This window comes from Pongo abelii, chromosome 21, assembly GCF_028885655.2.
Source record: "Pongo abelii isolate AG06213 chromosome 21, NHGRI_mPonAbe1-v2.0_pri, whole genome shotgun sequence".
Lineage (NCBI taxonomy): Eukaryota > Metazoa > Chordata > Mammalia > Primates > Hominidae > Pongo > Pongo abelii.
The window spans coordinates 35,513,713-35,528,745 of NC_072006.2; the positions used below are offsets into that span (position 1 = coordinate 35,513,713).

Genomic DNA, 15,033 nt, shown 5'->3' on the forward strand with positions numbered 1-15,033 from the left:
AAAGAAAATGTGACATATATACACAATGGAATATTATCCAGCCATTAAAAAAAAATGAAATCTTGTCATTTGCAGCAACGTGAATGAACCTGGAAGACACTATGTTAAGTGAAATAAGCCAGGCACAGAAAAAGAAATACCATATGATTGCACTCATATGTGGACTCTAAAAAGTTGTTCTTATAGAAGTAGAGAGTGGAATAGTAGCTACCAGAGGATGGGGAAGGTGGAACAAAGGGAAGAAGGTGAGAAACTGGTCAATAAGTATAAAACTACTGTTAGACAGGAAGAATAAGTTCTGGTGGTCTATTGCAGAGTAATATGACCAGAGTTGACAATAATATATTGTATATTTCAAACTAGATAGAAGAGAGGTGTTTGGATATTCTCATCACAAATCGATGATAAATGTTTAAGATAATGGATATGCTAATTTCCCTAATTTTATCATTATACAATTTATACATATATTGAAACATCACATTGTATTCCATAAATATGTACAATTATTAAGTGTTAATTATAAACTTAAAAAATAGTTGTCGCCTCTTAAGAATTTATTAGTGTGTGGATATTCTGGCTAAGATATAAACTTTTCTATAGTATAGTGGTTCTCAGTGTGGTTCTCCCGACCACCAGCATCAGCATCACCTGGAAACCTGTTAAAAGTGCAAATTTTTAAGCCCATTGCAGATCTACTGAATCAGAAACTCTGAGGGCGGGCCCAGCAACCTGTTTTAGCAAGCCCCTGGGGGAGACTGTGGTGTATGCTTAATTGTGAGAACGAGCAAATAATCTACTACAACTATGGTTCTGAGATCTCTAGTTAAAACACCGATTTTCTTCCATTTGCTGCCTCATGGAGCAATTGTTTTTTAAAACACTTTGTTGAAATATGATTGATATTCAAAAGCTGTACATATTTAATATATACAAGTTGATGAATCTGGAAATAAGTATACACCTGTGAAACCATCATCACCACAATCTACGGTATAAACCTGTCCTTCACCCCTAAAAGTTTCCTCCTGTCTAGCGCAATCATTTTTAAGACATTTTAAGTGACAATTGTGGACCCAATTTCAGTTGAAATTACTATACTTGTGGTATGGGAAATGTAAACAATTCAGCTGAGGTGGAATTAAATTAGCTTCCTTGGCGGGGCGCAGTGGCTCACACCTACAATCCCAGCACTTTGGGAGGCCGAGGCGAGCAGATCACCTGAGGTCAGGAGTTCAAGACCAGCCTGGCCAATATGGTGAAACCCCATCTCTACAAAAAATTAGCTTTGCATGGTGGCATGCACCTATAATCCCAGCTACTCAGGAGGCTGAGGCAGAAGAATCGCTTCAACTGGGGAGGCGGAGGTTGCAGTGAGCTGAGATCATGCCACTGCACTAGCCTGGGTGACAGACTGAGACTCCATCTCAAAAAAATAAAAAATAATAAAAAATAAAAATCAGCCTGCTTTATACAACTAATTTCACATAATCTTGCCAAATAACCCGTTTCTGCTGTCTAGCAAGTTACTTGGACATTGATGGTAAAATGCTTAGAAATATGATATATACCAAACCTGGCTTTGTTTACATAATTTTCCTTAATGAATTCTCTTCAGTCTGCAGGATTGTTGTGAAGATTACAGATACAGTGGCTCTCATTGTTATGATTATGAGCATCAATATCTTGAATTAATTACCTTTCTTTACTCTTTTCAGTCTGCAGGAGCCAAAAATCTTGCTGGATCATAAAAGGACACTGCAGGAAAAACTGCAAACCTGGTGAACAGGTTAAAAAGCCATGTAAAAATGGTGACTATTGCTGCATTCCAAGCAACACAGGTTCTTAACCCCAGAGACCATCCCCAATCACCTACCGCAAAAACCCAAAGTTTTGGTAATAATTTTGGAAATAACCAAATGTATCGGTAATCATCATTATGGACCACAAGAATTTAGAGTGAAGCAGAAAAAACCTGGGGACTTCTCAGATAAGGGATTGTCAACTACTCGAGTCTCTCTTTCATGGGTCCATTAAAGCACATGACCTCCTGTCTGCTATTACTCACCTCCGTTCTCACAGAGCTGGATTAAGACCTTGCGCTGCTCATGGCACTGAAAATATCATGGTGTCCCATCCCCACCGATATTTAATTCTAAACAAAAACAATGATACACTAATTAAATAATTAGAAGGAAATCCCGAAGACTTTCAGTATTTTCCATGAAAAATACTCTCTTGTTCCTTTCAGATAAATAAATTGGATTTAGGGGAAGAAAAATGATGTGAAATCAAGCCAAAAGGCAAAGGAAGCTATCAATAAAACATAACTGCTGGGGTGGTGGCTCACGCCTCTAATCCCAGCACTTTGGGAGGCTGAGGTGGGCAGATCACGAGGTCAGGAGATTGAGACCATCCTGGCTAACACAGTGAAACCCCGTATCTACTAAAAATACAAAAAAATTAGCCGGGCGTGGTGGCGGGCACCTGTAGTCCCAGCTACTCGGGAGGCTGAGGCAGGAGAATGGCGTGAACCTGGGAGGCGGAGCTTGCAGTGAGCCAAGATAGCACCACTGCACTCCAGCCTGGGGGACAGAGCTGTCTCAAAAAAAAAAAGAAAAAAAAACATAACTATGAGGGTTTTAAGAAGGTGACCTTAGCCATGCAGTGACAGGATGAGTACAGAAGCCAAATTTTAGTAAGATGAATGTAGGGGGAAGAAGAAAGAAAATTGATAAACCTCTAGCTAGATTAGTCAGGAAAAAATTACTGGCGATGTTCATCCTGAACCTAGAAACAAAAGTTCTAAACAAAATTTTAGCAAATCAAATCCAATAAAATATAAAAATAATAATACATCATGACCAAAAAATACATCCTGCATAATACATAATCCTTCATGCCTCAGAAATGCAAGGTCGGTTTAACATTCAAAAATCAAGCAATGTTGTAGCATTATTCACAATAGCCAAGACATGGAATCAACCTAAGTGTCCATCAGCAGATGAATGGGTAAAGAAAATGTGGTACGTGTACACAAGGGAATAGTGTTCAGCCTTTAGAAAGAAGGAAATCCTCTCATTTGCAACAACATGGATACACTTGAACCTGGGGGACATTATGTTAAGTGAAATAAACCAGGCATAGAAAAATAAATGATCTCACTTACATGTGAAATCTAAAAAAGTCAAACTCATAGAAGCAGAGAGTAGAATGATGGTTACCAGGACTGGGGGGTGGGGAGAATTGGGGAGATGTTGGTCAAAGGATACAAAATTGCATAGACAGGAGGATTAAGTTCAAGAGATCTATTGTACAACATTGTGACTATCATTAATAACAATGAATTATATACTTGGAAATTGAAAAGAGAGTAGATTTTAAGTGTTCTTACCACAAAAAAAGATACATATGTGATAATGCATATGTTAATAAGCTGGATTTAGCCATTTCACAATGTATACATATTAATATTTCAAAACCACGTTGTATGCTATAATATACACAATTTTTATTTATCCATTAAAATAAATTTAAAAAGTAAAGTTATTCGTGTTTGAAATGAAAGAAAAAAGGGACCAAGGCAGGAGAATCACTCCAGGCCAAGAGTTCAAGAGCACCCTGAGCAACCCCCATCTCTACAAAATATTTTTAAAGAAGAAAATCAAGCAATGTAATTCACTGTATTAATGAAGCAAAAAAGAAAAATCATGTAATCACCTCAGTAGACACAGAAAATTGGAAGTTGACAATTCCAATAATCTATTTCAGATAAAAATAAAACCAAAATAGAAGGGAACCTTTTCCACCTGAAAAGGAACACATAAGAAAAGCCTACAGCTAACATCACACTAAATAGGAAAAGACATAATACTTTTTCCTGAAGAATGTCTGGTCTCACCACAGCTATTCAACACTGACTGCAATAAGGCAAGAAAAAGAAATCAAAGGCATCAAGACTCAGGGGCTGAGGGAAGTAGTAAAACTCTCTTTATTAACAGATGACATAATTCTCTACATAGAAAATCCCAGGCCAGGTGTGGTGACTCACGCCCGTAATCCCAGCAATCTGGGAAGTGAAGGCAGGCAGATTACGAGGTCAGGAGATGCAGACCATCCTGGCTAACACGGTGAAACCCCATCTCTACTAAAAATACAAAAAAAATAGCTGGGCGTGGTGGCACGCTCCTGTAGTCCCAGCTACTCAGGAGGCTGAGGCAGGAGAATCGCTTGAACCCAGGAGGTGGAGGTTACAGTGAGCCAAGATCATGCCACTGCACCCCAGCCTGGGCGACAGAGCAAAACTCCGTCTCAAAAATAAATAAATAAATAAAATAAAAATTAGAAAATCCCACTGAGTGTAGGAGAAAGCTACTAGAACAAATAGGTGAGTTTGGCAAAGTTGTAGCCTACAAGTTCGATATACAAAATCAGTTGTATTTCTATATGTCAGCAATAAACAATCAGAAATTAAATTTTCAAAATTATAATTTATAATAGCACCATATGGAATACCTAAGGGAAAATCTGACAAAAAGTAAGTAAGCAAGACCTGTTTATTAAAAACTATAAAACATTGTGGAATGCAATTTAAGAAGACCTAAGTAAGTGGAAAGAAATATCATTTTTATGGACCAGAAAACTCAATATTGTGAAGACGTCAGTTTTCTCCAAATTGGTCTATAGATTCAATGCAATTGCCATTAATATGCCACTAAGATTTTATGCAGAAGCTGACATTTTTAAATTTATATGAAAATGCAAATGATATAGTATAGCCAAAACAACTTTACATGTGGAAAGATTTTCAAAAGCATTATTAATTAAGGAATTAAACATTAAGATCGGCCAGGTGCGGTGGCTTACGCCTGTAATCCCAGCACTTTGGGAGTCCGAGGTGGGCAGATCACCTGAGGTCAGGAGTCAGAGACCAGCCTGGCCAATATAGTGAAACCCCATCTCTACTAAAAATACAAAAATTAGTCGGACGTGGTGGTGGGTGCCTGTAATCCCAGCTACTTGGGAGGCTGAGACAGAAGAATCACTTGAACCCAAGAGGCGATTCCAGTGACCCGAGATCATGCCACTGCACTCCAGCCTGGGCAACAGAGCAAGACTCTGTCTCAAAAAAAAAAAAAAAAAATTAAGACCACAATGAGATGCTGTATTAGTCTGTTCTCACACTCACTGTTATGAAGAAATACCCGAGACTGGGTAATTTATAAAAGAAAGAGGTTTAATTGACTCACAGTTCTGCATTGCTGGGGAGGCCTCAGGAAATTTACAATCACGGCGGAGGCAAAGGAGAAGTAGGCACCTTCTTCACAGGGCGGCAGGACGGAGTGAGTGCAAGCAGAGAAAATGCCAGATGCTTATAAAACTCAGATCTCGTGAGACTCACTCAGTATCACGAGAACAGCACGGGGGAAACTGCCCCCATGATCTGATTACCTCCACCTGGTCCCACCCTTGACACGTGGGGATTATAATTCAAGATGAGATTTTGGGTGAGAACACAGACAAACCCCTGGCCCCTGGCCCCTCCCAAATCTCATCTTCTCACTTTTCAAAACACAATCGTGCCTTTCCAACAGTCCCCAAAAGTCTTAGCTCATTCCAGCGTTAATTAAAAGTCCAAGTCCAAAGTCTCATCTGAGACAAGGCAAGTCCATGAGCCTGTAAAATTGAAAGCAAGTTAGTTACTTCCTAGATGCAACGAGGGTACAGGCATTGGGTAAATACACCTGTTCCAAATGGGAGAAATTGTCCAAAACAAAGGGGCTACAGACCCCATGCAAGTCTGAAATCCAACAGGGGAGTCATTGTACCTTAAAGTTCCAAAATAATCTCCTTTGATTCCATGTCTCACATCCAGGCCATGCTGATGCAAGAGGTAGGCCCCCACGGCTGGGCGCGGTGGCTCACGCCTGTAATCCCAGGACTTTGGGAGGCCGAGGCAGGCAGATCACGAGGTCAGGAGATCGAGACCATCCTGGCTAACACGGTGAAACCCCGTCTCTACTAAAAATACAAAAAATTAGCCGGGCATGATAGCAGGCGCTTGTAGTCCCAGCTACTCGGGAGGCTGAGGCAGGAGAATGGCGTGAACCCGGGAGGCGGAGCTTGCAGCGAGCCGAGATTGTGCCACTGCACTCCAGCCTGGGGTGACAGAGCAAGACTCCGTCTCAAAAAAAAAAAAAAAAAAAAAAGAGGTGGGCCCCCACAGCCTTGGACAGATACCACTGTACAACTACTAGAATGACTAAAATTTAAAAGACTGACTATACCAAATACTGGTGAGGGTATGAAGGAACTGAAACCCTTATACACTGAGAATGCAAAATGATACAACCACTTTGGAAAACAGCTTCCTAATATGTTAAAGAGTTTCCTAATATGTTAAAGTTATGGAATACCCCCTATCTCTCTGGGAAACCATGCCTGCCATGCAATCCAGCCAATCTACTCCTAGGTATTTTTCTCACAAGACCAAAAATCATATGTGCATACAAAGACTTGTACGTGAATGTTCATAGCATCCTCATTTGTGATAGTCAAAACAGGAAACAAGTCAAATGTCCGAATGAATAAACTGTGGTTTACTCATACAATGGAATACTACTCAGCAATAAAAGGAGTAAACTGGTGAAACATGTTACATGGCTGAATCTCAAATAATGCCAGTGACTTATGGAAACCAGATAAAAAAAAGAGTACCTACTCTATGGTTACACTTATATAAAATTCTGGAGAATGCAAACTAATGTATAGTTATATCTACAAAATAGATCAGAGGTCTTCTGGGGATGGAGGGAGAAGACAGGGAGAGGCAGGAGGGAGGGATTCCTAAGGGACAAGAAGAATGTTTGGGGATAGTAGAAATGTTCAGTTTCTTGATTGTGATGAAGGTTTCATGAGTATGTATGTGCCAAAATTATCAAATTACATAATTTAAACACTGGAAGTTTGTTGTTTGTTAATTATATCTCAATAAAGCTGTTAAAAAAAAATAAGAACTTGGCTGGACATGGTGGCTCACGCCTGTAATCCCAGCACTTTGGAGAAAATATAATGGTAGTTTAAATCACATAGGGTCGTGCAGGCCTTTGAAAGAAAGTCATTCAGAACCTTTGATCACAGGACGATAAGAGAAATGCAGATTAAAACAACAGTATGAGGGAGGCTGAAGCGGGCGGATCACTTGAGGTCAGGAATTGGAGACCAGCCTGGTCAACATGGCAAAACCCCATCTTTACTAAAAATAAAAAAATTAGCCAGGCATGGTAGCGTGCACCTGTAGTCCCAGCTACTTGGGAGGCTGAGGCAGGAGAATTGCTTGAACCCAGGAGGCGGAGGTTGCAGTGAGCTGAGATCTCACCACTGCACTCCAGCCTGGGCAACAGAGTGAGATGCTGTCTCTTAAAAAAGAAGAAGAAGGAGAACAGCTTTCAGCATAATAAAAATCTAATAAGTAAACAGCAATGGAAAGTTCAGGTATGTTTCTTAATGGATATGGACTGCATTTATCCCTTGACAAGAGTGGCTGGCTGTGGGCAGTGGACTAGGGACTCGCTGGACACCATGGACTACACCCACCTAGCTTCTCCCCTGTGATGAGTCCTTCTGCTTCAGGCCTTTTTTTGTTTGTTTGTTTACAGCCCTTCTCCATTCCCACCACCACCATCTCAGATATGAGATCAGGCTCTGTGAATTGGGGTAGGGGTAATTCAGATTTTCCTGCTTTTCTGTAGCATGAGCGAAAAAAGGTGTTTCTGAAGTTCTTTAGTTTAGAAAGGGTCAGGGATCTCTGCAATTATCAGGACATGTAGAGAAACCATTCATAAAATTAAGAACATAGATTTTTATGCTTAGAAAGAACTAGAAAAGACATTCTTTATTCTATATAGAAATCCATCCTATTTAATCACTTAGGCCTTGCTTTAAAAATGAGTTATAGAATACCCCCTCCCTCTCTGGGAAACCATTCCATAGTAAGAGAGTTCTGCCTGTTAGAACATATTAATCTAAAATTAATTTGGAGGCCAGGTGCAGTGGCCCATGCCTGTAATTCTAGCACTTTGGGAGGCCAAGGAGGGAGTACCACTTGAACCCAGGAGTTTCAGACTAGCCTGGGCAACATAGTAAGACCTGTCTCTACAAAAAAAATTTAAAAAATATTCGGGCATGGTGGTGAATACCTGTGCAGTCCCGGCTACTCAGGAGGCTGAGGTGGGAGGATTGCTTGAGCTCAGGAGCTTGAGGCTGCAATGAGCTGTGATCGCACCACTGCACCCTAGCCTGGGCTACAGAGCAAGATCCTGTCTCAAAAAAATAAAAACATAAAACAAAATTAATTTGAAAATAGCCCACCACCATGCTACACTCTCCACATGGTTCCATCAAGAAGAGAAGTCTCCTCAATCACATGGCAACCATGCTAATTCCCATCGATTATTCTCACAGTGAAGGTCATCAATTCCAGAAAAGAAAAATCAGCAACCTCCTCTAAAGCTCTACAGAGACTTTTAGAGCCAAGTAAACAAGAGAGAGCAAAAGTTGAAACACGATGAAAATGCAACTAAAGCAATGCAGGACCTAGGCTGACTCTGGGGGTGACATCGAGGTTCCACATCCCAAAGGCAGATCTAAATGTTGGGGTCGTCTTCATGGACAGCTCCCAGACGTCTGATGGCCCTCATGGTGCCCTTGTCAAAGGTAACATCCCAAATTATTGTAGATCTGTCTTCGGCAGGGATTTTTTTTTTTTTTTTTGAGACGGAGTCTCACTCTGTTGCCCAGGCTGGAGTGCAGTGGCACGATCTCGGCTCACTGCAACTTCCACCTCCTGGGTTTAAGCGATTCTCCTGACTCAGCCTCCTGAGTAGCTTGGATTACAGGCACCCACCACCACGCTCAGCTAGGGAATTTTTTTTTAATGACATTGGGTAGCATCTCCCTTTGAGTCTTATAAATGATCTCCCTCAAACTTCTGCAGCAAGTGACTTCTTGGGCAAGTCACTTTCCCTAGTGGGCACATATGTAAGAGAGGGATTTGGCTTATAGATTGACATGTGTTCATTATCGTTTATTTCCACAAACCTTCACTGAGAGTATGCTTTGTGCCTTGGGGACTCAAAAATGAAAGACACGTTCCCTACTCTCAGGAATTTCACAGCCCGGTGCGGAGAGACACACAGATAAGTAGACCATTCAAAAGTAGGTTTATGCTAGAGTGAGAGGGGCTGTGAAGAAGGGCTGAGCCCTAATGAGAGATTGGGGAAAGCTAGGGAAGATGTCCCAGTGTGAATCTTCCCTCTCCATTGCTCCAAGCACCTCCTCAAAACCTGTGACTTGTAACCCTCTGCATGCCCTCCCAGTGCCTGGATCAAATGCTCAGCCTGTGTGCCACACACTAGACTGATGTTATGCATGGATAAGCTCTTAGATATCTGGCTGGTTCTGTGCCCTTCCCTCTGCCCCCACTGCAGAGAGGCCAATAAAACTCTTGTTCAGACTCACACTGCACACAGCATTCTGAACTCCTGGATCTACCGCCTCCTGTTTCCCAAGGACCATGAAACTCCTGCTGCTGGCTCTTCCTATGCTTGTGCTCCTACCCCAAGTGATCCCAGGTAATCAGAGTCAGGGAAGCTACAAAAATAGAGGTACAGTGGGTTCTGGCTCATGAAAATTCCAATGTGTCACGGTACCCCCCAACCTGGGCAGCTCCACAGCTCCCACACTGGGACTATGCTCCTGGCTGGGGTAAAACCTGGGAGTAAATCAAGTTATCCTCAATAGACAGGGGCAGTCCCACCATCCAGAGTTGTCTTTGGTTCTATATTCCAAGTTGCCACCTAAGAAACTAGGGGAAAGCTAGGCTCACATCTGTTCTCTTTCCAGCTTGTGCCAGCTTTTGAAAATGATTCCCGCAACCCACTTTGCTATGTTTTCTTGGCCCTAAAAGTCCTGCTATAGCTGTAATGAGGTTCTTTTTGTTTTCTAATATTCTAGAATTTGGTGAACAGGTCAGAAAATATTGGTAGAGCTGTTACATGGAAGACAGAACTGGCTTTTCTTCTTCCTTCTACAGTGAAAAATCTAAGCTTTTCATAATCACTGCTTTCTTAAGTATATCTAAAGGCATGGCCAGAACTTTGAAATCACTGGTGAAGAGAGCCTGTTTCCCCTTTGTTTTATGTTTTTCAAGGTGCATTTCAAGGTATGATCGAACTTACATAAAAATGAATCTAAATATTTCTGTTTTATAATGAAGTAAGCACACTCCATGCATGGCTATTCAGCACTCTTTTTTTTTTTTTTTTAAAAAAAAAAAAAAGGAATCTCGATCTGTCGTCCAGGCTGGAGTGCAGTGGTGCAGTCTCAGCTCACTGCAACCTCTGCCTCCTGGGTTCAAGCAATTCTCCTGCCTCAGCCTCCCAAGTAGCTGGGATTACAGGCGTGCACCATCATGTCCGACTAACTCTTGTATTTTTAGTAGAGATGGGGTTTCACCATGTTTGCCAGGCTGGTCTCAAACTCCTGACCTCAGGTGATCCACCCACCTCGGCCTCCCAAAATGCTGGGATTACAAGTGTGAACCACTGCGCCCAGCCCTATGCAGCACTCTTCTTTCATTTATTATTTTGTGGCCATCTTTCCATGTCACCATCTAAAGATCTGCCTTATAGTTTGTAAAGTTGTATAGTTCTGCTGTAGGATAAGCCATATAAAGTCATATATAGTCATTTGAGACATTTCTTAATTTTCGAACAACACGTCAATGAATATGCTTGTACAAACATCAATATATTTACATATTTGGACACGGGCTTAAATAGGATAGATTCCCAGAGGGCAAATAACCAAGTTAAATGTAAGTCTGGTGGGGGTGGGCAAGAAAATTAAAAATATATATTTGTTCCATTAATTCCTCTATTCCTCTGCCCTCGTTGCAGAGAGGCCAGTAACTCTTGTTCAGACTCCCACTGCACACAGCGTTCTGAACTGGCATTCAGGGTAGGGAAACAGGGAAACCTCTCCTGTTTCCCAGGGACCATGAAACTCCTGCTGCTGGCTCTTCCTATGCTTGTGTTCCTACCCCGAGGGATCTTGGGTAATCAGAAGTCAGTAATCAGAAGCTGTGTATCTTAAAGGACACTGCCAGCAGAAATTGCCAACTCTGGAGGTTTTTAGTAATTCTCTAGTTACAATTCCAGACACAAACAGGAATAATTCTGTGTGATCCCTTTGAAAGCAATTGTGTCTGCTTTGAGTCCTAGTGGAGATATTGAGACTAGGAAAGAGACAGATGTGAAAGATTTTGTACATGCAATCCACAAGTTATAAAAACTCAGCATATGGGAAGTGAAGAAAATATTACATGATCTGGGGTTTCAAGTCTGAGTGATAAGAGCTATAAATTGGAGCCATCCTCTTAGAGCAAAGAGTTGAGACAATGAAAGAAGCATAAAGTCTTGATGCTTTATCTTAAAAAGCCCCTACATTTGAGAAAGAAGAATAGAAATCAGTGACATTTATAGGAACAGGGAGATCTCCCTACCTTCTCACCGAAAATACACAAGGGTTTTTCTATCACCATAATTCTTCAAACACCCAGCTGATGAGTATAAAATAACCTCTTACTGTTGTGGTTGTTTTTTTGTATTTGTTTGTGTTTTGAAACAGAGTCTTGCTCTGTTGCCCAGGCTGGTGTGCAGTGGCACCATCTCAGCTTGCTGCAACCTCTGCCTCAGGGGTTCAAGCAATTCCCCTGCCTCAGCCTCCCGAGTAGCTGGAATTACAGGCATGCACAACCACGCCTGGCTAATTTTTGTAGTTTTAGTAGACATGGGGTTTCAGCACGTTGGCCAGGCTAGTTTCAAACTCCTGACCTCAAGTGATCCACTCGCCTCAGCCTCCCTCGTGCTGTTGTTTTAATCTACATCTCTCTTATCATCCTGTGATCAAAAGTTCTGAATGACTTTCTTTCAAAGACCTGCAAGATTCTATGCGATCTCAACTCCCATTATATTTTCTCCAGTTACTCTCCACTTAACTCACTCTATACTCACCATAACTACCTTATTGTTTTTCAGAACCTTTGAGACAGGTCCTGCCTCTAAGCCTTTGCACTTGCCGCTTCCTCTGCCTGATATATACTCTGCCCCCACTTAGTCTCATAGCTCAGCTTTCTCGTTCATCTCAAACCTCAAGGGAAGTCTTTCACTATTTCCCATCACACACTTCCTAAACCCCTTCCCTGCTTCATTTCTCTCCATAATGCTTATCTTTTTTTGTATTTTCATAATGCTTATATTATGTATCCCACATAAAGTATGTTTTACTTTCTTCTCTTATTATCTATTTTTTTCTTTTTTGAGACAGCCTCGCTCTGTTGCCCAGGCTGAAGTGCAATGGCACTATCTCAACTCACCGCAGCCTCCGCCTCCCAGGTTCAAGTGTTTCTCCTGTCTCAGCCTCCTGAGTAGCTGGGACAATAGGCATGCGCCACCACACCTGGCTAATTTTTGTATTTTTGGACACACGCTTATTTTATACTTTGGGTTACAATTTTTTATTTTTTAAATTTCAGTAGCTTTAGGGGTACAAGTGGATTTTGGTTACGTAGATGAATTGTATAGTGGTAAAGCCTAAGATTTTAGTGCACCCATCACTGGTGTAGTGTACCTTATACCCAATAGGTAGTTTTTCATCCCTCCCCCTCCTCTTACTCTTCCCCCTTCTGAGTCTCCAATGTCCATTATACCACTCTGTATGCCCTTGTGTACCCATAGCTTAGCTCCCACTTATAAGTGAGAACATGTGGTATTTGTTTTTCAATTCCTGAGTTACTTCACTTAAAATAATGGCCTCCAGTTCCATCCAAGTTGCTGCAAAAGACATTATTTTGTTCCTTTTTATGGATGAGTAGTATTCCATGGTGTATATATACCACGTTTTCTTTATTCACTCATCGGTTGATGGGCACTTAGGTTGATTCCATATCTTTGCAGTTGTGAATTGTGCTGCAATAAACATATACTACCCAGATATATTTTATATACTCATGTGAATGTATACTTTGCAGTAGAATGGGATATGACCAATGCAAATAACTTAATCACACTTGTTGAAGTAGCAGCAAGATGTAGTTGTTGGAGTAGAAACAAGATGTACTCTGGCCGGGTGCAGTGGCTCATGCCTGTAATCCCAGCACTTTAGGAGGCTGAAGCGGGTGGATCATGAGGTCAAGAGATCAAGACCATCCTGATCAACATGATGAAACCCCGTCTCCACTAAAAATACAAAAATTAGCTGGGTGTGGTGGCGCATGCCTGTAGTCCCAGCTACTCAGGAGGCTGAGGCAAGAGAATCGCTTGAACCAGGGAGGTGGTGGTTGCAGTGAGCTGAGATCATGCCACTGCACTCCAGCCTGGAGACAGAGTGAGACTCCATCTAAAAAAAAGAAAAAAAGAAAAAGATATACTTTCTTCACTCAGGTACCTTTACACGGGGCACAGGTAGCTTCATTGTAAGTGGACCCAATTCCTCATGACTAAAGTTTCTTTTCATTGATGGTAAGATTCATCCCACTTTCAGAATAGTTAAAAATTGGCAAATGGGAGGTTGAATATTTACCAGACCTGAGGTGGAAGTCTTGCAGCCGTCATCTAATTATGATCCACAGTGTGGATATAGGATGCCAGATATACAGTCATGCTAGTGAAATTGAGAGCATCAGTAACCCAAAATCAATGGTCTTTCCTTTTATTATTCAGCCTATAGTGGTGAAAAAAAATGCTGGAACAGATCAGGGCACTGCAGGAAACAATGCAAAGATGGAGAAGCAGTGAAAGATACATGCAAAAATCTTCGAGCTTGCTGCGTTCCATCCAATGAAGACCACAGGCGAGTTCCTACGACATCTCCCACACCCTTGAGTGACTCAACACGAGGAGTTATTGATGATATTTTAACAGTAAGGTTCACTACAGACTACTTTGAAGTAAGCAGCAAGAAAAATATGGTTGAAGAGTCTGAGGCGGGACAGGGAACGCAGACCTCTCTTCCAAATGTTCACCATAGCTCATGACTTCCTCTCGGCTGTCACTCACCCCTGTCCTCAGAGTGATAAACTAAGTCACATACAGATAAAGCACTGAGAACACCACAGTGACCCTCCCACCCCCCCACCAATATGTAATTCTATTAATAGAAACAGCTGTGTAAAGAAGTCTAAAATTTTCACTATTTCCAATGATAAACTCTTCAGTGCTGTCCTTGAAATGTCAAATTATTTCCACAAAAAGTTATCACCTATTTTTAGTATTTCTTGTTTGCTAGTGACCTATACACAACTTCAATAGCTTAGTTAGCTATTCCAACAACAATTTTTTCATGTTTCGTTCTGTCTTCTCAACAGGTGTCTTAATGGCAGCATAAGTGGTCATGATCAAAATTCTCAATCTTTGCATCTGTGAGAGTAGCTACTGCAACACTAAAAGCTTTTTTTCTAGAACAGGAGACACTTCAGGTGAAGGCATTCATTCTCCTACTAACTAAGGCCTTGGAGCCAGGTTTTATCTCTCACTGTAGGAAATTGGCTGCCCCAGGTGTGAGCTATGAAGACTCCTTTTTGCCCCAGTGGCTTTGGGGTTGAAATAGAAGCTGTCGAAAAGCTTTTATGGCTCTGTAGACCCATCTCTTTGACCAAGCCTTGATCACACATGGACATCCAAGGGTAATCATGGACCCCCAATTGTGGGTGAAAGGATGGGTCATTTATCCACCTGATTACTGAGAGCTTTACTTGTCTCCCTCTGATAGCAAAAAAAAAAAAAAAAAAAAAAAAATCTTCACATCCTGTCCCATCCACGTAACTCTACAACAGACTTCATTGTTACAAATTTTCCAATCTTGCTCTTTCCAAGTACCTAAACAACCAGCCAATCCATTACCAGCGTTCATGAATTACTATAGATCCATACCAAGCCTTCCTTCTACTGGAAGGATTTCCCTTAACCACTGTCT

At 41.4% G+C, this 15,033-nt stretch overlaps 1 protein-coding gene across 1 annotated transcript; it reads left to right on the forward strand.

Moving 5' to 3' along the window:
• The first annotated feature begins 9,574 nt into the window (after nt 1-9,574).
• Nucleotides 9,575-14,853, forward strand: DEFB118 (defensin beta 118). Its single transcript, XM_002830173.5, has 2 exons — nt 9,575-9,632; nt 13,782-14,853. The coding sequence occupies exons 1-2, from the start codon at nt 9,575-9,577 to the stop codon at nt 14,093-14,095; spliced, it is 372 nt and encodes a 123-aa protein (XP_002830219.2). The 3' UTR covers nt 14,096-14,853.
• Nucleotides 14,854-15,033: the final 180 nt, after the last annotated feature.

What these genes read in the sequence shown, in the direction of transcription:
- DEFB118 (XM_002830173.5), top strand. Translation starts at nt 9,575, where the DNA reads ATGAAACTCCTGCTGCTGGCTCTTCCTATGCTTGTGCTCCTACCCCAA. An exon ending in CCTACCCCAAGTGATCCCAG is followed by an intron (nt 9,633 to 13,781) that starts GTAATCAGAGTC and finishes TTTATTATTCAG; the next exon opens with CCTATAGTGGTGAAAAAAAA.